The 24,057-nt window shown below is 36.0% G+C and overlaps 1 protein-coding gene and 1 pseudogene across 8 annotated transcripts in view; one reads left to right on the top strand and one right to left on the bottom strand.

Annotated features, from left to right (window-relative positions):
• IFT80 (intraflagellar transport 80) overlaps nt 1-23,785 on the top strand; it is a 157,019-nt gene extending 133,234 nt beyond the window's left edge. For 2 of the 8 annotated variants that reach the window (XM_077160915.1, XM_077160918.1), the window contains exon 21: nt 21,771-23,780. In XM_077160915.1, the coding sequence (XP_077017030.1) occupies nt 21,771-21,881 (111 nt within the window). In that variant the 3' untranslated portion in view covers nt 21,882-23,780. Of the gene's footprint in view, nt 1-7,034; nt 7,120-21,770 lie in introns of all 8 variants that reach the window. The other 6 variants (XM_077160916.1, XM_077160923.1, XM_077160922.1 and 3 more) reach the window with 6 other exon arrangements.
• LOC143682451 (chromobox protein homolog 3 pseudogene) lies at nt 18,011-18,559 on the bottom strand (annotated as a pseudogene).
• Nucleotides 23,786-24,057: the final 272 nt, after the last annotated feature.

Here is a 24,057-nt window from a genome sequence, read left to right as displayed (position 1 = left end):
AAATAATATAGACACCTGGGATAAAGCCTTCTAACTTCTGAATTTTTTTACTTCCACCAGTTACCCCTTTTACTCCAGGGGAAATATGTAAACATAGCGGGCACTGTCCAGAAAGTGGTTACTTTGTGTTATGGATTGAATTGTGGCCCCTAAAAAAGATAATGAAGTCCTAACTCCAAGTACCCATGTAACCTTATTTGGAGATAAGATCTTTGCAGATAGAACTAGTTTCATTAAAATGAGATCATACTAGAGTGAAGTGGGCCCCTAATCCAATATGACTGGTGCCATTATAAGAAGAGAAGACAAAGACAGGAGAAGGGACAGTGTCACTTGACAATGGAGAAAGCTATAGCTGCAAGCCAAGGGACACCAAAGATTACCAACAAACATGGAAGGTAGAAAAGGCAAGAAAGAATTCTCCCCGATAGGTTTCATTGGGAGCATGGTCCTTCGAACACCTTAATTTTGGACTTCCAGCCTTCAGAACTGTGAAACAATAAATTACTGTTGTTTTAAGCCACACAGTTTGTGCTAATTTGTTACAGCTGTCCTAGGAAATGAATACAGGTTTGGTCACCAGGAAGTGGGATGCTGCTATAACAAAAATTTAAAAAATGTGTAAGTGGCTTGGGAATTGGGTAGTCAGTAGAGGCTGGAAGAATTTTGTCAAACATGATAGCAAAAGCCAAGATTGCCAGAATCGATGTTAAAGGTGATTCTGAGAGCTCAGAGAAAAGTGAGGCGACCTATAGAGGAAGCTTCTATCATCTTAGAGAATATATAGGTCATCATGAACAGAATACTACTAGAAATATGACTGTTAAATGTACTTTTGGTGGCACCGACAGAAATGAGGAACACTGGAAGGAAGGCGATCTTTGTTATAAATTATCAGAGAATTTGGCTGAATGTGAATTGTTTTCTGTTGGGTGGAAAGCAAATCTTATAAACAATGAATTTAGATATATAGCTAAGGAGATTCCAAGCAAAATGAAGCCTGGTTTCTCCTTACTACTTATGGTAAAATGCAAGAGAAAAGAGATAATGTGAGGAAGGAACTGCTTTAAAAAAAAGGAAATGAATATGGTTTGGTACTTTGTAGAATTCTAGGGAACTAGGTTGCACTTCAAAGAGACCCTAGCGGAGATAGATTTCACTACCTAGAACCAAAGGAGGCTAAACCTTTGTCTCCCAAACTCCTACCAGAATCTCAGACTTTATCATTCAAATTCAAAGCAAGTCATACTAGCACATTTCAGCCCATGAGGAGAATCATACAAAAGGGTTTGTCCCTTGTCTAGAGCAGAACTGATTATGGCCACCTGCCCAGATCCTTCCAGGCTCAGTAGAAATAGAACTCACTTCTCTGCTTAGATCTAGCAGATCCAAGAGGTTGGACTCTCAAAACTGTTATTTCTTGAAATGGCAGACCTTGGTCCTACATTTATGGACCAGTTGGTTTCCTTAGCTATTTATTCATTCATTAAAAAAAATATCTTTGAGTATTCACTTTGGTCCACGCCCTGTGCTAGGTACTTGGATGAACCAGATATTGCCTCTGTCTTTGTGGAGCTGTAGACTAGGGAAGTATTCCTCCTTGGCTGTAGAATAAAATGGCATGTTCTAATCCATCTTTGGGATTAAGGGAGCCTTGGAAAAAGGGAGAAGGTAGGGAGAAAACACCTGTAATTCACATTATCCACTGACCATTTTTAGAATACTGGGTATCCTGATGTACATCTTTGGACCTTAGGACAGTTTTCTGGATAATGAGGCCTTTGGGGCCATTCTTGCCATTTAGCATTGCAACTTCAACATCTGGATCTATGATAGCCACAAATTGTGTGCTTGTTAGTAGGAAGGAGACATATTTAATAGAAGTGCTACAAACTTTTTTTGCTTAATACTGAAGTGAATCTGCTGGGCATATGGATTAGGAAGGCTTACTCTACTCCTAGGACAAACTCGGGAGTCCTAGGACCTTGGTGGCTACACCCTAATTCACAGAGTAAGTCCACAGCCACCAACAATATAGTGCTAAGCAGCCCAGAGAATTGCTAAATCATCTGATCTTATTTGTCACAGGTTTTAAAATACGACCATTTGTTAAAACTGAGCACCTCCCTTACATTTACTTTGTTGTATAATTTTTAAGCATACTAATGCTGTTCTGTTTCCTCCTCATCATCATTGTCATCAATATTTGTTCAGTATTTTCACATTAGATATTTTCAGAACATAAAAAATAAAGTCCTTACCCTCAAAGGAATTATATTTTAGACAGCAAAAATGTAAAAATTTAGTCTTCTTTTTTATTATATATATATAATAAATATATTATATATTGTTCAAAATATACAATATATTGGATAAAATATAAATTTTATATAAATATAATATAAATATTTATATATTTATATATATAAATTTATATTTATATATTTATATAAATATAAAATTCCCAAAATTTAATATTTCAGTTATAAGAGTAGCAGAAATTTCCGACGTGAATAACCAGAGCAACATGGCTTCTTTAGATATTTTGTTTTCTTTTCGTCCTGTAACTATTTATAGGTTGCTTGAACTCCCTATGACACCATATTCTAGTTTCCTACTTCTTTTTCAAAATTTATTTTGTCAATTAACTAGAAATCATAAACCATTTTACGATAAAAATTATTTTTGACTTAAAAATTCTCTACTAGTGAGATAAAATTTACTTTAGGAAAATGACTTTTGGGGATTACCTACACTCCTTTGCTGAGACTACCACTGAAGCTGCCTTGCAGGTTTTATTGCCTTACAGTCTTCTGGAGACCTGAGAGACAAACCCAGAAGAAAAAATAGCGAGGGATTATTAGGTAATAGCTCATGTGCTGGGTAATTAGTTACCTTTTATTCATTCATCATTTTTTTTTTTTTTTTTTTTTTTAAAGGAAAGACAGAGAGAAGGAAGGAAGGATAGAAGGAAGGAAGGAAGGAAGAAAGGGAAACATTTTTAAACATTTTCTTGTTTTATTGTATTCTGTTTCTCCGTTTTTGTTACATGGGCTGGGGCCGGGAATCGAACCGAGGTCCTCCGGCATAGCAGGCAAGCACTTTGCCCGCTGAGCCACCGCGGCCCGCCCCATTCATCATTTTTTAAGTGACTTCTATGGACAACATATGCTCCTTGTTGCATGGGCTATAATAATAAACATGACAGGCACTGACCTTGGCCTCATGAAACTTATATTCAAATGGAGGAGACAGAGTTAATTATACAATTAGTTGTTTAATTTCAACTGTGACAAGTGACTTGAAAGAGGTGTACAGGGTGCTGTGAGATTTTATGAATGGGGAGCTAAGAAAACATCAAAGATTTATCTAAGCAAAGCAAATATTTGAACTGAGCTCTGAAGGATAAATGGTAGAAGTTGACTGGGCTTGGGGCTTGAAGGAAGAGATGGACATGTTCTAGGCAGAGGAAGGCTCTGAAGTGGGAAAGAATGTGAGCAAGAAGGAGATGGACTTGAGGGTTTCACAGGACAAACTAAGGATGTTGAAATTTATTCTAAGACTAATGGGAAGCCATTGAAGGGAAGTAATGAGATCAGTTTTCCCTTTTAAAATCCTGCCTCCTAAAAGTAAGTGGAAATTTAAAAATTTCCACAAATTTACCTTGAGTAGGATTTTGTCAATCAGTTAGGTGATATAATAAAAGCATATGCATGGGGGATTATGGGTGCACAAGTGGTTCAGTAGTAGAATGCTTGCCTGCCATGCGGGAGACCTGAATTTGATTCCCAGCCCATGCACCAGCACCAGCACCATCGCCACCACCACCACCCCCCACCCCAAAAAAAGAGTACATGCATGGTATCTTGAAAGAATGGGTAGGAGTCCTGAGTAAAGTACTCTAGGTCCTGGGTCAGTAGTAGTTGGAATACTGAATTGCGACCAGACATTGAAGGTAAGAGAGTCAACTTCGTGATAAAAGCAGTGAGAAAACTGGGAGGTTTGTAATCAAGAGAATGACTTGAAAGATAACTTCTGATGTAAAAGATGGGTTAGAGGGGTTGATTACAATGATTTAAAAGAAAAAAAGCCACTTCATGTTTCAGTTGTAAAATAAGGAAATGTGGTCACAGTTGTATTGTCATCTTAGGAGAACTTTCCAAAGTTGATCATTTCCCCCAAACTGTGCTTCCTGTGGTCCTATAGGTATTAAAGCCAGGGGAGTGAGGAAACCAGAATGCGAGTGGCTCTTTAGTTGTACAGACGAGCTGTCATTGGTTTGGCCTAAGTGGACCTGGCAGTAAACTTCAAAAAGGATTTGTCATTATCTCTCTTCCTGACCCTTTTCTTTAAAGGGTAAAATATTAATAATTAGAATGGCAATGAAGAATTACTGAAATAAATCTAATGTGTACAAACTTAAAGAAAAAACAAAGCAGAGAAAAACACCCTGATGAAAACATTGGGGAAAAAGTTGTACCTGGTTTTGTTCACTTCATCCTTTCTGTCTGTGTTATATTGATGGAGATGGTTATTTCATTCTTTAATTACTGTTTTGTTTTTTCTTTGTATCTGAAATACCTTTAATTTCTTTGATAGCCATTGTTTTAGGCTCTGCTATTTTTGGAGTACCTCTTAGTATTTGTGTCTATCTGGAGTGTGCACTCACGTTAGTATGTTTTACTTGCAGTAAACTTGTCTCAAGATTTTCCTTTGAAAACATTCCCCTCCTTAATTTTTATATTCCTTACCATTTTACTGAATATTAAGTGTTCTTTGACAACTTTGATGCTCATGTGTTTGGGGAAGACAAAAGCAAATTGAGTCTGTCATTGCATCAGAAAGTTTGTTTTGAGCTCACAGATCAAATATACCTTAATGATTATTTTTTTCATTCCAATTTCGAACAATGACAGGATTATCATTTTAATATCTGTCATTGGACATCTGCTTATTTGTAAATAGCCTATTGCTCATTTGGAAAAATAAACCAGTGAACACACACACACACAAAAGGAGGGCAGAAATTAGAAGAAAGTAATATTATAGAATGTAATATGAGAAATTTTTCAAAGAACAGTGGTCAGCAAGTTCTGGGAATGCTCCAGTCTCTGGGTCTTGTTCTTCCCTCTGCTGGCATGCTCTTACCCAGATATCCATAAGGGATATCTCCCTCATCTCTGTCAGGTCTTAACATCCTTTCATATTGATGTCCAAGCACTGTTCAATAGAGCCCTCTCCCAGCAGCTAAATACCCATAAGAAAGTCAGCCTCTCAAAGACTCCACTATTTCATGGGCAATTTTATTCCTTTATTATATACACATACAAATATGTGCATATATTTATTTATATGTGTATAAATATAGTTTAAATATATATATTTTAAAATACATATTTAAAATATATTTATTTTTGTATGTATAAAAATATATATGTATTTGTATGTATGTTTATATGCATTTGTACACACAACACATTTTTTAAGTAAATGTATTTTTTACACCCCCCCAAAAAAAACCCTCTAATGCAAGAACTAAATTATCAGTAGAACACTGTTATAAACCTGGTAATGCCAGCATGAAGAGAAGCATTTATTTTTAGTAGGATAGCTATCAGCTGACACCTCATTTGTATTATAACAGGTAACTGATATTACCAATTTACTTGATGGACCTATAGTGCAACATAGCGCAACAGTTGTTCAGTATACCATCAATATATAGTTTTACTGTGATTTATTCATGAAACATATGTAAGTCAGTTTTGCACTGAAAGCAGGCCAAAGCAATCATTGAGGTTTTTTTTTAAAATGCAATTTTATTGAGATATATTCACACACCATATAATCATCTAAAGTATACAACCCGTGGTTACAGTATCATCATGTAGTTGTGCATTTATCATCACAGTTGATTATGAACATTTTCATTACTCCAAAAACAGTAAAAATAAGGATAAAAATAAAATTTAAAAAGAGCACCTGAAACAATCCTATACCCCCTACCCCCCCCATTATTTATTTACTTTCTGTCTTTATTTTCTTATTCATCTGTCCATACATTGGATAAAGGGAGTGTCAGTCGCAAGGTTTTCACAATTATATGGTCACACCGTAAAAACTATATGGTTTATACATGTATCTTCAAGAATCAAGGCTACTGGATTACAGTTCAATAGTTTCAGGCATTTCGCTCTAGCTACTCCAATACGTGACAAACAGAAAAGGGAAGTCTATATAATGCATAAGAATAACCTCCAGAGTGACTTCTTGACTGTATTTGAAATCTCTCAGCCACTGAAACTTTATTTTGTTTCATTTCTCTTCCCCTTTTTGGTCAAGAAATCTGGCTCAATTCCACGATGCCAGGGCTCTCGTTGTCAGGGAGATTTACACCCTGGAAGTCATGTCCCATGTAGAGGAATAGGGCAGTAGTTTATTTGCAGAGTTATCTTAGAGAGAGGGGCCACATCTGAACAACCAAAGAAGTTCTCTAGGGGTGACTCTTAGGTATAATTATAAATAGGCTTAGCTTCTCCTTTGTAGGAATAAGTTTCATAAGGGCAAACCCCAAGATCAAGCACTTGGCCTATTAAATTGGTAGTCCCCAATGCTTGCAAGAATATCAAGTCTTCCCTGGTGGTAAAGTTTAATATTTCCACATTTTCCCCCAATCCCTCAAGGGGACTTTACAAATACTTTTTTATCTTCTGCCCAGATTACTCTGAGATGTATCAGGGTGTCACACTAACCCTGTACAAATCAACAAGGTCTCATTTCCTATTCAAGGTCCAAGTAATTACGGTGTTTTAATTGACTGACCGTACAAGTTAAATTAGATAGTATGCTACAGCAAATATAAATTCTGCACCAAATAAACATCTCTTCCTTTGGTCTCACACAGAAGTTGAAGTTTTAAAATACAGTCAATATCATCCTTTACCCTTTGGTCTGCTTTACCTTAGTTCTAACCAGATCAGCTTCATTCATATCTCTAATTGAAGTCCGATCTCTTTTTCCATCTTCTCTAACAGTTGCTGTATGGGGTAATGCTGACTTTCATAGCTGCAGAACTCTAGCTCTCAGACTCAGGTGTCACACAGATACCTGAAGTTCCAGGTAATGACCAGGTTATACACAAAAAGCTCAGCATCTCAGAATTTAGAAATAGCAGTTATAACTCCAGAATAGACGTGACTGCTTATAATCTAGGAACTTTTACAATAACCCTTCCCCTGATAACTTAAGCCCTTGAATTCAATTCTCAGATTTTGCACATTATAATTAGTCCATATTAGTGAGGCATTATAATATCTGTCTTTTGATTTCTGGTTTATTTCACTCAATATAGTATCCTCAAGGGTCAGTCATTTAGTTGCATGCCTCATAACTTCATTCCTTTTTGGAGCCACTCAATATTCCATTGTATGTATACATCACAGTTAGCCCTTCCGTTCATCATTTGACTTAACACTTAGGCCTCCATCCATTGCAAATCATGAATACGGCACCATAAACACCAGTGTGCAAATGTCCATTCGTGTCCCTGCTTTCATTTCTTCCAAAAACATACCTAATAACGGAATTGCAGGATCATATGACATCCCTATACTTAGCCTCTTATGGAGCCACCACCCTGTCCTCCAAAGGGGCTACACCATTCACTTCCCTACCAACAGTGAATGGATACATCCTTCCACATTTTCTCTAGTACTTATATTTCTGTTTATTTTTTAACATTGTTATTGTGAAATATAACATAAATGCAAAAAAGCAATAAATTTCAGAATATATTTTAACAAGTAGGTATAGCCCTTAACTCTTATCTCTGCTCCCCCCCCCCAATTATTTACCTCTAGTATTGGTATGGTACTAGTGAGGTACTCCTATTATAGACCGTAGCATACAATAGGTATTTCTGTTTATTTTTAAACACTTTTATTCACACACCATACAATCCATCCTAAGAAAATAATCAATGATTCCTGGTATCATATAGTTATGTACTTACCACCACAATCTATATGAGGACATTTCCATTTCTTCTGCAAAGAAAGAAGAGGAAGAAAAAGAAGAATTAAAGATAAAAATAAAAAGGAAAAATAACACCACCAAGAATCCCATACCCCTCTCTTATATCCCCCTCTTACTGATATTTAGCTTTGGTATATTGCCTTTGTTACATTTAATGAAAGCATATTACAATGTTACTGATAACTATTGACCCTAATTTGTATTGATTGTATTTGTTCTGTTTGCCATCCTATTTTCAGCACCTTGCACTGTTGACATTCATTCCTTCTCCCTCATGTAAAAACATTCTTATATTTGTACATTTAATCACCATCATTGTCCACTCTAGATTTCACTAAGTTTTACAGTCCTACTCTTTATCTTCTATCTTTCCTTCTGGTGTAATACATACCCCTAACCTTACTCTTTCAACCATACTTACACTCAGCTTTGTTCAGTGCACTTAAAATATTGTGCTACCACAGGTAGTATTGTGCTATCCATTTTTGGATCTTCACAGTCAATCCTGTTGAACATTCTGCCATTTGGTTATTGGTTTTTCTATTTCTACAAAGTAAATTGTTGGGATTTTAATTGATATTGCATTGAATCTATAAATCAGTTTAGGTAGAATTGACATCTTAACTGTATTTAGTCTCTCAGTCCATGAACACGGTATGCCCTTCCATTTTTTTTTAGGTCTTCCATGACTTCTTTGAGCAAAATCTTGTAGTTTTCTGCATATAGGTCTTTTGTATCCTTAGTTAAATTTATTCCTAAGTATTTTATTCTTTTGGTTACTATTGTAAATGGAATTTTTTTCTTGATTTCTCCTCAGATTGCCCATCATTAGTGTATAGACACTCTACTGATTTTTGAGTGTTGATCTTGTACCCTGCCACTTTGCTGTACTCATTTCTTAGGTCTAGTAGCTTTGTTGTAGATTTTTCTGGATTTTTGACATACAGTATCATCATTTGCAAGCAGTGAGAGTTTTACGTCTTCCTTTCCAATTTGGATGACTTTTTTTCCTCCTTTCTTTTTTTTTTTTTTTTTTGTCTAATTGTCTAACTAGAACTTCCAGGATGATGCTGAATGACAGTGGTAACAGTGGGCATTCTTGTCTTGTTCCTGATCTTAAAGGGAAAACTTTCAGTCTTTCCTCATTGAGGATGATGTTAGTTGTGGCTTTTTCATATATTCCCTTAATCATCTTGAGGAAGTTCCCTTCTATTCCTAACCTTTAAAGTGTTTTCATCAAGAAAGGATCTTGAATTTTGTCAAATGACTTTTTGCATCAATTGAGATGATCCTGTGGTTTTTCTACTTTGACTTATTGATATGGTATATTACATTAATCAATTTTCTTATGTTGAACCAACTTTACATAGCTGGAATAAATCCCACTTGGTCGTGGTGTATAATTCTTTTAATGTGCTGCTGGATTCAATTTGCAAGTATTTTGTTGAGGATTTTTGCATCTATATTTGTCATGGTTAGGGACACGTGTCAACTTGGCCAAGTTGTGGTAGCTATTTATCTGATTGGGCAAGTACTGGCCTGTCTGTTGCAATGAGGACATTTCATAGGATTAGGTCATGATCATGTCAGCTGCATCCACAGCTGATTCCATTTGTAATCAGCCAAAGGAGAGTGTCTTCTACAATTAGTGATGCTAAATCTAATCACGGGAAGCCTTTTAAGGAGGACTCTGAGGAGACAGGCCCCATTCCTGCTTCAGCTGGTGAGCCTCTCCTGTGGATTTCATCCAGACCCTCCATTGGAGTCATCGGCTTCACAGCTTGCCCTGTAGATTTTGGACTCTGCATTCCTGCAGTCACGTGAGACACTTTTATAAATTTTATATTTGCAAGTGTTCCCTGTTGATTCTGTTTCTCTAGAGAACCCTAACTAATACATCTTGGTACCAGGAGTGGTTCTTAAGAAACAGAATCTTAAAAATGGGTTTTTATGAATGGTTTTCTACTCTGACTGGACTCAGAGGCACTAAGGACTCTGATTCCCGTAATCAGAATGATGCTCCCAATCCATGGAGTGAGTTGGCAAAGGAGATAGTCAAAATATCATCATTCGATTCTCCTAATGCTTCACTTGTACGAAGCCAGACTCTGGGGGATAATGTTTTTGACACCTTTACAGAGTTTTGTAGAAAAAAGAGTTATAGAGATGTTGGATGGTTGTTGTTAGATACACTGGCTACATTAAGGGGTGAAAGGGATGAGCTTAAGGCTTCAAATGAGAAGCTTAAGTGCCATCTGAAAGATGTAGAGGTTTCTATGAGTATCCTGAAGGAAAATCTTATTTCCTGTAGCCGTAGACTTGAGATCTCTGAAAATCAGACTCAGAATCTTATTGTTAGAGTAGCAACTTTACAACATAAACTGAAATCTCAGTCTTGCATGGTATCTGCCGTTAAGGTGAGGGCATTGATTGGAAAGGAGTGGGACCCTGAAAAATGGGATGGTGACATATGGATTGATAATGATGTTGGGGGCGAGGTTGAAACCCTAGGCCATGCTGAGTCTTCTGTAGATAACCCTGTAATAGTCTGCCCTGAGGCCATAGCCTCCCCATCTCCAGCCTGCCTTGAGGAATTGGCCACCCAACCTCCTCCTGAAGGGATTAGCCCTAGAGTGATTAATCCTGTTTCACCAGATGAAACTGCAAATGAAGGCCCTGAAGCAAATGGCTTGGAAGATATTTCTAATTCTTTTCATGACCCACCCCCAGCACCCCTCATTTCTTCCAGGCCTATAACTAGACTAAAGTCCCAACAGGCCCCTAAAGGTGAGGTACAAAGTATCACACATGAGGAGGTACGTTATACTCCAAAAGAACTGTGTGAGTTTTCCAGTTTATATAGACAGAAATCAGGGGAATATGTGTGGCAATGGATTTTAAGAGCGTGGGATAATGGTGGGAGGAATATAAGGCTGGATCAGGCTGAATCTATTGATATGGGCCCACTAAGCAGAGATTCTGCATTCAGTGTTATAGCTCGAGCGGTTAGAAAAGGTATTAACAGCTTGTTTGGGTGGTTGGTTGAAACATGGAATGTGTAGTGGAAGAAGGTAGTGATAAATATGAACTTCAACCACTAACTAATACAATATTCATTAAAAAGATTGGTCTATAATTTTCTTTTCTTGTAATATCTATGTCTGACTTTGAAATAAGATGATGTTGGCATCATAAAATGAATTAGGTAGCTTTCCCTCTTCAGTTTTTTGAAAGAGTTTGATCAAGATTGGTACTGATTCTTTGTTGAATGCTTGGTAGAATTTATATGTGAAGCCATCTGTAACCTAGACTTTTCTTTTCTTTTTTGGAAGCTTCTTGATGACTGATTCAATTTCTTTACTTATGATTGTTTTGTCAAGGTTATCTATTTCTTCTCAAGTCAATGTTGGTTGTTCATGCCTTTCTAGAAAGTTGTCCATTTTATCTATGTTATCTAGTTTATTAGCATATAGTTGCTCATAGTGTCCTCTCATTATCTCCTTTATTTCTCTGGGGTTAGTGATTATGTTCCCTCTTCCATTTAGGATTTTATTTATTTGTATCCTTTCTCTTTTTTTTTTTGTTAGCCTAGCTAAGGGTCCCTTGATTTTATTGATTTTCTCAGAGAACCACCTTCTGGTTTTGTTGATTTTCTTGATTGTTTTCATATTCTCAGTTTCATTTATTTCTGCTCGGATCTTCATAATTTCTTTCCTTTTGTTTGCTTTGGGGTTGGTTTGCTGTTTTTTCTCTAGTTCTTCCAAGTGAACAGTTAATTTTTCAATATTTGCTTTTTTTTTCTTTTTAAATATAGGCATTTAAGGCAATACATTTCCCTCTTAGCACTGCCTTTGCTTCATCCCATATATTTTAATATGTTGTATTGTCATTTTCATTTATCTCAAGATATTTACTGATTTCTCTTGTAATTTCTTCCTTGACCCACTGGTTGTTTGAGAGTTTGTTGTTGAGCCTCCATATAATTGTGAATTTTCTGGCCCTCTGCCTGTTATTGTTTTCCAACTTTATTCCATTATTATCCAAGAAAGTGTTTTGTAAATTTCATTCTTTTAAAATTTATTGAGACTTGTTTTGTGACCCAGCATATGGTCTATCCTTGAGAATGATCCATGAGGACTTAAGAAAAATGTATATCCTGCTGTTGTAGGGTGTAATGTTCTATAAATGTCTGTTAAGTCTAGTTCAAATATTATTCAAATATTTATTTATAATATTATTCAAATATTATTCAAAATCTCTGTTTCCTTATTGATCCTCTGTCTAGACGTTCTATCCATTGATAAGACTGGGGAATTGTAGTCTCAAACTATTATGGTAGAGGTGTCTACTGTCAGTGTTTGCTTCATGTATTTTGGAGCACTCTAGCTTGGTGCATAAATATTTATGATTGTTATGTCTTCTTGTGAATTGTTCCTTTTATCAATACATAGTATCCTTGTTTGTCTCTTTTAATTATTTTGCATTAGTATAGCTACCCCTGCTCTTTTTTGGTTGTTGTTTGAATGAAATATCTTTTCCAAGCCTTTCACTTTCATCCTGTTTTTGTCCTTGGGTCTAATGTGAATGTCCTATAGATGGCATATAGATAGGTCCTGTTTTTTCATCCATTCGGCCAGTCTTTGTCTTTTTATTGGGGAGTTTAATCCATTAAAATTTAATGTTATTATTCTAAAGGGAGTACTTTCTTCTACCATTTTGTCTTTTGGATTTTATATGTCATATCTAATTTTTTAATTTTCTCTTTTACCTTTACCAATATTCTTCATTTCTACACTCTTCTCCAGACCTCTCTCTCTCTCTCCTGCCTTTTCCTATCTGCCTATAGTGCTCACTTTAGTATTTTTTGTAGAGCTGGTCTCTTAGTCACAAATACTGTCAGTGACTGTTTGTCTGAAAATATTTTCATCTCCCTCCTCATTTTTGAAGGACAATTTTGCTGAATATACAATTCTTGGTTGGCAGTTTTTTTCTTTTAGGTTGTTAAATATATCATATCACTGCCTTCTCACCTCCATGGTTACTGCTGAGAAATCCACCATACTCTTATTGAGCTTCCCTTGTATGTGACAACTGCTTTTCTCTTGTGGCTTCCAAAATGCTCTTTGTCTTTGACATTTGACGATCTGATTAGTAAGTGTCTTGGAGTATGTCTGTTTGAATCTATTCTGTTTGGAGTTCACTGCACTTCCTGGATATATAATTTTTTTTTATACATAGGCAGGCACCAGGAAGCAAACCTGGGTCTCAAGCATGGCAGGTGAGAACTCTGCCACTGAGCCACCATTGCCCTTGGATCTGTAATTTTCTGTCTTTCATAAGAGATGGGAAATTTCCAGTGATTATTTCCTCCATTAGTCTTTCTCCTCCTTTTTTCCCTTCTCTTCTCCTTCTAGGATACCCACAGCACTTATATTCGGGCACTTCATGTTGTCATTCAATTCCCTGAGACCCTGCTTATAATTTTCTACTCTTTTCCCTATATTTTCTTTTGGTGTCAGACTTCAGATGTGCAGTACTCTTGTTTACTAATCCTTTCTTCTACCTCTTCGAATCTATTATAGGTTTCCATGGTTATTTCATCTTTTCTATTGTGCTTTTCATAACCATAAGTTCTGTAATTTGTTTTTTCAAACTTTCAAGTTCTTCTTTATGTTTGCCCAGTATCTTCATTATATCCCTCAACTCATTGATTTGATTTTGATGAGTTTTTTTTTAAATTTTTTATTGTCAACCCTTAACAAGCAAACGTACAAACATTCTTGACATACAAACATTCTATGCGTGGTGTACAATCGGTAGCTCACAGTAGCATCACATAGTTGGGTATTCATCACCATGATCATTTTTTTGAACATTTGCATCACTCCAGCAAAAAAAAATAGAAAAAAGGAAAAATCATTCATATCATACCACTTACCCCCCCCATTGACCACTAGTATCTCAATCTACTCAATTTATTTAACCTTTGTTCCCCCTATTATTTGTTTGTTTTTTAACCCTATTTTTTACTCATTTGTCCATGCTGTAGATAAAAGGAGCACCAAACACACTGTTTTTACAATCACACAGTCATGTTGTAAAAGCTATATCATTATACAATCATCTTCAAGAAACGTAGCTACTGGGATACAGCTGTACAGTTTCAGGTACTTCCCTCTAGCCACTCTAATACACCATAAACTAAAAACGGGATATCTATATAATGCATAAGGATAACATCCAGGATAGAAAAAGTCTAACTGATTGAGCCAAGATGGCAGCTTAGTGAGGTATGGGATTTAGTTCGTCCTCCACAGCTAGTAAATAGCCAGGAACAGTACAGAACAACTGCTGGCACCATGTCAGTGACCCCAGCTCAGCTGAACTTCGAGTAAAAGCTGAAGTTGCTGGTTTTTGCCCCACCGCAGAGTGGGCAGGTTGGATGGAAAAAGAAGGAAAAACAGTTTTGTTTTGTTTTTTTTTTTATCAGACAGCTCAAAATTTTTGCAAGGGTCTGGGCCCTGAAGGAAAGGAGGGGCCACATGGGAACTGGAGATACACAGAGCAATGTACCAACTTAAGCTCTTTATTGGCAAACCTGAGGAATGGGGGTCCTCCTCTGAAAAGGATTTTTTTCTTTTCTTTTTTGTGGTTGTGTTTCTATGGCTTGACTGCTGTTTGGATACAACAGCAAGGCTTCTCAGGCTCCAGCTGCCCCAGGAAAGGACAGAATTAAGCTTGTCTGAGAGTTTATCTGGAGGCTGTGCCTTCCCCAGGAGAGGGGTATGGCCCAGCTCAGGTGGAATCCTTCCCTCAAGAAATTCAGACCCCAGGGTCTGGAAAACTGAAGCAATTAAAGCCAGCTTATAACCTCTCCTCTGTCTCAACCATACTCCCAGCAGGGAGAATCTGCTGAAGTTAAAGGTACCACATCACAGGAGACAAGTGCCATATACTGGGCAGGATAGAAAAAACGCAGAGTCTAGAGGCTTCATAGAAAAGTCTTTCAACCTGCTAGGTCTCACCCTCAGGAAAAAGTGATGCAGGTGACTCCTCCTGAGAGGAGGCCAGTTTGGTCTGGGAAAATCTGATTGGGGTCTATAATACCTAAATAGACCCTCCTAAGGGGGAAAAAAGGGACTATATAGGCAGGGCAAGAAACAGGAAAACAAGAACGAAAAATTCTGATCTGTTAAACAAAACCTAAGCTAGAGGTCTCAAATAAGTTGAACTGAATGTCAAAGAACAGATAGACAACAAAGTCATCCAGCAAGAAAATCTTAGGTAAAAAAAAGTGAAAACAATCTCTAGAGTAAACTAATTAAGGAAATTAAATCTCTAGACGCTAGTGAAATATAACAAATCATCTCAGGAAAATTGAAGATATGGCCCAGTCAAAGGAAGAAACTAACAATTCAGATGAGTACTGGAATTGAAACAATTAATTCAGAATCTTCGAACAGACATGGAAAACCTCATCAAAAATCAAATCAGTGAATTAAGGGAAGATATAAAGAAGGCTAGGGATGAACAAAAAGAAGAAATCAAAAGTCTGAAAAAAATCACAGAACTTATGGGAAGACAGTAGAAGAGATGAAAAAAAAATAGAAACCTACAATGTTAGATTTCAAGAGGCAGAAAATAGGATTACTGAACTGGAGGATGGGACTTCTGAAATCCGACAAGCAAAAGAAAATATAGGGAAAAGAATGGAAAAATATGAACAAGGACTCAGGGAATTGAATGACAACATGAAGTGCACGAATATATGTATTGTGGGTGTCCCAGGGGAAGAGAAGGGAAAAGGAGGAGAAAAACTAATGGAGGAAGTTATCATTTAAAATTTCCCAACTCTTATCAAAGACTTAAAATCACAGATCTAGGAAGTGCAGCATGCCCCAAACAGAATAGATCCAAATAGATATACTCCAAGACACTTACTAATCAGAATGTCAGATGTCAAAGAGAAAGAGGGAATTTTGAAAGCATCAAGAGAAAAGCAATCCCTCACATACAAGGTGTGCTGGTTTGAAAGGATATATGTACCCTTGAAAAGCCATGTTTTAATCTAAATCCCATTTCATAAAGGCAGAATAATCCCTATTCAATACTGTATGTTTGAAACTGTAATCAGATTATCTCCCTGGAGATGTGATTCAATCAAGAGTGGTTATTAAGCTGGATTAGGTGATGACATGTCTCCACCCATTTGGGTAGGTCTTGATAAGTTTCTGGAGTCCTATAAAAGCGGAAACATTTTGGAGAATGAGAGAGATCAGAGCAGAACGACATAGCCATGAGAAGTAGAGTCCACCAGCCAGCGACCTTTGGAGATGAAGAAGGATAATGCCTCCTGAGGAGCTTCATGAAACAGGAAGCCAGGAGAAGCTAGCAGATGATGCCATGTTTGCCATATGCCCTTCCAGATGAGAGAGGAACTGTGACTGTGTTCGCCATGTGCCTTCTCACTTGAGAGAGAAACCCTGAACCTCATCGGCCTTCTTGAATCAAGGTATCTTTCCCTGGATGCCTTAGATTGGATATTTCTATAGACTTGCTTTAACTGGGACATTTTCTCAGCCTTAGAACTGTATACTAGCAACCTATTAAATTCCGCTTTTTAGAATCCATCCTGTTTCTGGTGTATTGCATTCTTGCAGCTAGCAAACTAGAACACAAGGGAAGCCCAATAAGTCTATGCATAGATTTCTCAGCAGAAACCATGGAGGCGAGAAGAAAGTGGTATGATATATTTAAAATACTAAAAGAGAAAAACTGCCAGCCAAGAATTCTATATCCAGCAAAACTGTCCTTCAAAAATGAGGGGGAAATTAAAACATTTTCAGAAAAAAAAATCACTGAGAGAATTTGTGACCTAGAGACCAGCTCTGCAAGAAATACTAAAGGGAGCACTAGAGACAGATAGGAAAAGACAGGAGGGAGAGGTGTGGAGAAGAATGTAGAAATAAAGACTATCAGTAAATATAAATAGAAGAAAAATCAGTAATGACACATAAAATCCAAAGGGCAAAATGGTAGAAGAAAGTACTGCCCTTACAGTAATAACACTAAATGTTAATGGATTAAACTCCCCAATCAAAAGACATAGATTGGCACAATGGTTAAAAAACAGGACCCATCTATATGTTATCTACAGGAGACATATCTTAGACCCAAGGATAAACCTACATTGAAAGTGAAAGGTTGGGAAAAGATATTTCATGCAAATAACAATCAGAAAAGAGCAGGAGTAGCTATACTAATATCCAACAAATTAAACTTCAAATGTAAAACAATTAAAAGAGACAAAGAAGGACACTAAGAATTAATAAAAGGAACAATACAACAAGAAGACATAGCAATCGTAAATATGCACCAAATATTGGTGCTCCAAAATACATGCAAACACTGAAAAAAGAAATAGACACATCTGCCATAATAATTGGAGACTTCAATCCCCTGCTTCATATGTTAAGAATGTTCAAGTTTGTATGTTGTTATGTTTTGTCAAAAAATATATAAAAAATTAAAAAATTAAAAATAAAAATTACATATGTATCTATACATACACAAACACACACACAAATAAACACGCACACAATAAACTCAGAATGATCTCCTTAGGCATATATGCAGCTAAACAAAAGTTCTGATTCAGTAATTACTATGGAAATTTTTCCCACATCTAGAAAAGCTGTTCTCTAATGCAAAGGAAATAATATACCAGGGTATCAAATGTTCTTTTCTGATAAATGAAGCAATTACAGAAAGCTTTTATTTGTTCAAAGTAACCAGTGATATTGAACAAAAACTAATACCCCCCAAATACCTAACAACTCCCCTAAGAATACTACTTCCAAACAAACATATCAAACTTGATTTCCATTAGAATAGATATTCTTCACACTAATAAATAAAAAAACCAAGACCCAGATTTTATATATACATGAATATGTATAAAAAGCAATCCAAACAATTACTGAGCTTCATCTTCTGGACAAGAATGCCTAGTCAGTCTCTCTTCATAAAAAGCAATTACAATTTGAGGACATTTCATGTTTGCCTCTTTTGCCAGCACCAAGTCTGCCTAATCTGAATCTTTCCATTTCATGAGAAACATTAATTCTCCACTGCTGTCTGTGGCACCAATTATGCGTTCAGGATCAAGACCTCTAGCAAAGCCTCTTGGTTTGTCAGCAGCATTTCTTTTCCTTGATTTGCTGTCATCAGATTCACTGTCAGGTAAAGATTTTCTTTTTGTACCGTCTTTTTCTTTATCAGCTTTTTGAGAATTAAGAAAAGCTTCAGTTATCTCTGGGCAATTGGTAATTTTCTTCAGACTCCCAAATATTGTCAGCATCTGTAAATCCCTTCCACTTCAGGAAATACTCTACCTTCTGATTTATTATACATCATCCAGTGCTTTTTCTACCACAACTTCTTCAGGTTCTGCCTCTTCCACTTTTTTGCTCTTTTCATTCTGCTTCTTTCCCATTTTTTATGTTGTAGTTATATTGGAGGCCATTTTTTATTGTAGACTTAAAGAGCTATTATTTACTGCCTCCAAGCTGCTCTGAGTCCTGGGTCTGTAGCATCTCCGACCCTGCATGCCTCCAGCTCAAGCCATATCCCTCTCCCATAGATTTTGATAGGTTGTTTTCTTGTTTTCATTCATCTCCAGATATTTACTGATTTCTCTTGCAATTTCTTCTTTGACCCACTGATTGTTGAAGTGTGGGTTGTTTGACCTCCATATATTTGTGTATTTTCCAATTCTCCATTTTTTACTGATGCAGCTTAATCCCATTATGATCAGAGAAAGTGCTTCACATAATTCCAGTGTTTTGTGTCCCAGCATTTGGGCTATCCTTGCGCATGTTGCATCAGCTACTTGAGAAAAACGTGTATTCTGCTGTTTTGGGATACAGTGTTCTATTTATGTCTGTTAGGTCTAGTTCATTTATCATATTATTTGGGTTCTCTGTTTTTTCGTTTAGTTGTTCTGTTTATTGGAGAGAGTGGTATGTTGAAGTCTCCCACTATTATGGATGAGCTGTCTTTTATTTCTTTCAGTTTTGTCAGTGTATGCACATGTACTTTGGGGCACCAAGATTAGGAATACAGATATTTATGATTATTTTTTCTTTTGATTGAATTGCCCCTTTTATTACTATATAGTGTCCTTCTTTAAACATTTTTTCATTTTAAGTCTATTTTAATATAGCTACCCTACCTTTCTTTTGTTTACTACTTGCATGGAATATATTTTTCCATCCTCTCACTTTCAACCTATTTGTATCTTTGGGTCAAAGATGAATCTCTTATAAGCAGCATATAGAGGGATCATATTTTCTAATTCGTTCTGCCAATCTGTGTTTTTTGATTGGGGAGTTTAATCCATTAACATCCAAGGTTATTGCTGTAAAGTCAGTTCTTGATTCAACTATCTCATACTTTGGTTTTTATTTGTTACATCTATTTTTTTCTCTTTCTATTTTTATCCTTTAAGTTACCCTTACTAATATTCTTCAATTCTGTACCCTCTTCCAGATCTCCCCCTCCTGTCTTTTCTTTTCATCAGGCAGGACTCTCTTTATTAATTCTCATAGGAATAGTCTCCTATTAAAGAACACTTTCAGTGTCTATCTGTGAATATTTTAAATTCTCCCTGTTTTTGAAGGACAGCTTTGCTTGATAGAGAATTCTTGACTGGCAATTTTTCTCTTTCATTATCTTAAATATATTGTACCACTGCCTTCTCACTTCCATTATGTCTGATGAGAAATCAGCATTTAGTCTTATTTGGCTTCCGTTGTATGTGGTGAGTCACTTTTCTCTTACTGCTTTCAGAATTTTTTCCTTCTCTTCAGCTCTTGGTAGAGTAGCTCTAATTGGATTATTCCAATTTTGGAGTATGCTAGGCTTCTCGGATTTGTATATTTTTTGTCTTTTATAAGGGTTGGGAAGTTTTCAGCCATTATTTCTCTGAATATTCTTCCTGACATTTTCCCTTCTCTTCTTCTGGGATACCCATGATGCATATATTTGTGCATATATTTTGTTTGTCAATCATTTCCCTGAGACCCTGCTCAAATTTTTTCCTCCATTTATTCTTTTGTTTCCTCAAATTCAGTTGATCATTCTTCTACTTGCTGATTCTTTCTTCTTTCTCTTCAATTTTGCTGTTGTGTTTCTCCAGTATATTTTTCATTTTACTGCAGTGTCTTTTATGTCCATAATGTCTATTATTTTTCTACATATTCTTTCAAATTCTTCTTCATGCTGTTCTAGTGTCTTCTTAATATCCTTTATCTCTTCATGTGCATTTTTCTTCATTTCTTTGAATTGATTCAGCATATTTGTTTGCACATTTTTGATTAGTTGTTACAGATTCTGTATCTCCTTTAAATTTTTTATCTGTTCCTTCAACTGGGCCATTTCTCTTGAGTTTTGGTATTCTGTGTGATTTTTTTGCCAATATCCGGTCATCTGATTGTCTTAAGAGATCTGGTCTAAAGGTCAAAGTCTCTGTCATCTGGGTTTCGTTGTTGTTTGGGTTTGTATTAGGGCACTGCTTTGACAGTTGGGTCTTCCATATTTCTCAGCCAGAACAAGGCCATGTGCTTATGCAGGGGGTGTAGACCAGCTCCAACGAGCCTGGGATAGGGTCTGGAGAGCCTCTGAAAAGCCCTACAGTTCCTTACACTTTCTGGCCTTCCCAGTGGATGGCACTGTTCAGTGACTTAATTGTCCTCACATGCTGTTTACCTCCTCAAGCCCTGGCAGTGTCTGACTAACTGGAGCTGATACTGCGGGATTCCTGTGCACTCACTTCACCGGCCAACATCTGGCTCAGTGTGGGGTTGTGTTCCCTACTTTACTTGTGGTAGAGGACTCCCCCAGCTGCCCTAGTCTGCAGCCCACACAAGGATCAGGACTCTAGTTACTCTTCCTCTCAAGGGTGGGGGATAGACATCATGACTTACGTATGAGACACAGTCTCTGTCCACGTTTTCTCAGATTCCCTGTACCTTGTTGACCTGGGCTTTGGAGTGTCCTCTCCTGTACCCTGAGTTCCCACAGAGTTGATTTGGTAGTTTCTGCCTGGCTACTTGCTGCTTTTAGGGAAGATTTTGCAGTTACCTCCTTGTTCCTCCATTTTGGAGACTCCTCCTTGTTGCCCTTTTATATTCCACCCTCCCCCATGGTCCCTGTAGGTTTGGGTTTCTGTGTCTGAATATAGTTGGGGATCTGTCTCACTACTGTGAGAGATTTTATAGTCTGTGTCCCCCGTGGGAGGTGTGAGGGATCCCAGCTGCTGCCTCTGTGTACTTCCTGAGGTGCATGAGACTGAGTGGGGGATGGAGGGAGAACCCACAGGTTTGGGACAGAAATTTCCTACCTGATATTTTTCTCTTTCTTTGATTCAGCATTTTTGGGTTGCTTCTCCAGCCTGTACCTTCCTCCAGAGTTCTGAAGAAGTGAGAATTGTTCTTTTGTTTGCTAAATCTCTGGGGAGAGGTTTTCAGTAGCTGTTTACATTGTCATGTTGGTAATGTCACTCTCCTACTTCAAGTCTTCTGAGCATTAGTTCTTCTTTATTAATCTACCTTTCTTTGATGCCCTCTTTTTCTCTGATGTTTTGGAAATCATACATTCTATTTTTGTTTATTCTTTTTTATTTTGGCTTCATCAAAAATGTCTTATACAATATAAAATCTTTTCTTTAATTGCAGCTACAAATAGATTGGGAGAAAATCAAAGCAAAAATCGAGATGGAAATCGCTAAAGAACGAGAGAGATCGTCAAGTAGCCAGTCCAGCAAAAATATAGGTATAAAGCATTAAATGCTATGCTTACCTTTAAGAAAAGTTTTGTCTTTTGAAATTAATGTTGATTAAACAAAGATAAGCATGTTTTAGTTGCTAAAGAAAAAGGCAAAATCTTTTAAGTTTAAGCCCTTGCTGTGTATTTAATACTAAAATTATACCCCAAAAGAGTAAGCACAAAATAATTGATGTAATTCCATCTTTTCTATTTTTCTAGTCCAATAATTAGCAAAATAGCAAAATATTTTTCTGATACACCTGTGTGGTGTTCTATAGATTACAGCTTTTCTGCCCATTATTTTATCCCTGAATCTTCAGTATAAAGAAATATTAATCCTGGTAATAAAACATTGGACTCTAAGAAAGTTTACATTATGGTTAATTTCTATTTGACCTCCGAATTGTAAAGACTCCAAATGTTTATTTTTACAGCAAGAATACAAGAAGATAGATTTGTGAAAATGTGTAACAATATTGTTAAAAATGTTGAATTTTTTTCTTTTAATTTAAAGCAATTTTTATGGTAATATTCACTTTTATAGGCTGTAAGCCAGGGAACAAAGCTCAAAATTCCCAAACTTGGCCGTTTTGAGATAATTATACCATAAATGTATGAGAATTGTGATCAAACATTATTTTCACAATTATATCAAGGCAAAATAGTAAATGCTTGACATCTGTCACTAAATGAAATGAATTCTAATGTTATTTTAATAGTGTTTAAAATATAATGAAATATGTCATTTTCCCAATCATACTGAATGTGGTATTTATATGTGCTTTTGTCTCACATTCTATTAATAGTTGCTTCTTGGTTTGTTTAACCCTAATAATTTTATACATTTTGGGAGGGATTGATATAATATAGTGCTTTTGTATGTATGTATATATAAATATTTTGTATACTTCAAAAACGTATCAAATAAAGAAGATTGTTTATCCAGAATGCCTGGGACCTGGCCCTGTTACAGATTAATGGTATTTTGTGAGTGTGATGATTCAAAAAAAAAAAAAGTTTTGGAACAGAAGGTATGATATATAATATGTAACATAAGGTATGGTAAGAAATAAAGTTTTAAAACAAATGTATTTTAGAAAATGGCTTACTTTAGTTAAAAACTGAGTATTGATTAAAGAATAGCTTCAAATATCTGTCATTTTGCACATATAGAAACGTATTTTAGAAAATGGCTTATTTTAGTTAAAAACTGAGTATTGATTAAAGAATAGCTTCAAATATCTGTCATTTTGCACATATAGAAAACATATACCTTGCTGAAAAATGAAATGTAACATAAATACCGTTTAGACATGAATTCCTCAAATACATTTTCCTTGTTAATTTTTATACTGAAAAAATTAGAATTTACAACATACACATTTTTTACAGTGACTAAAAAAGGTAATAAGCAGTAGTAAAAAAAAGTAGGTTTGTGTTTTTTACTAAAAAATCCTTGTTGATCTGCTGATAAGTTTGTGGCAAAAACACTTGCCACAATTTCTTTTAAGACTATCTGCAGAAACCAAAGAGAAGGGGATGCAGCAGCTCTTTTGAAAAGATCCACCGTTTTCTTCAACTTATATATCTTCAGTATCTCCTACTTATGGAAAATAACCTTTGGGCAAGAAAATTTACAAGATTTTCACAACCTTATATAGCTTTTGATAAAGTCGTGTTTTAATCTACTGGCTTTTTCTCTGAAGTTACCCTGGCTTGCAACTTGGCCTGAGCTGCTAGACATCATGCTTGGCCATTGGCAACCTAGTAGATATATGTTCACCATGCATTGTGCACAGTATTTTTTAATGTAGTGATTTATAAAATAGAATGACCATTTTGAAATAGTAGAACAATTCAGTTATTCAGATGTTTCTAGTATTCATATGACCTAAAACTCTCTTCTACTCTAATGATTTTCTACTTTAAAGCAACTTTAATATTAAATTTTTTTATATTTAAAAATAGTATTAAATTTTTTAATTGGAGAAACACATTATAATTCTATGCAATTGACTGTAACACATTCTTTTTCTAGTAAGGTGAGTATAGTGTGGTTGTAAACTTATATCCATTTGGAAGTATTATCACCAAAATAGAGTTTAAAACAACTCATTCTATTCCAGAAGCTATAAATATCAAGTTGAAGTGTATTTTCTTGTTTTCAAGTCAAGCAAACCAGTAAGTACCATAGAG

The sequence above is a fragment of the Tamandua tetradactyla genome, chromosome 5, assembly GCF_023851605.1.
Source record: "Tamandua tetradactyla isolate mTamTet1 chromosome 5, mTamTet1.pri, whole genome shotgun sequence".
NCBI lineage: Eukaryota > Metazoa > Chordata > Mammalia > Pilosa > Myrmecophagidae > Tamandua > Tamandua tetradactyla.
This window is presented reverse-complemented; position numbering and strand designations above follow the sequence as displayed.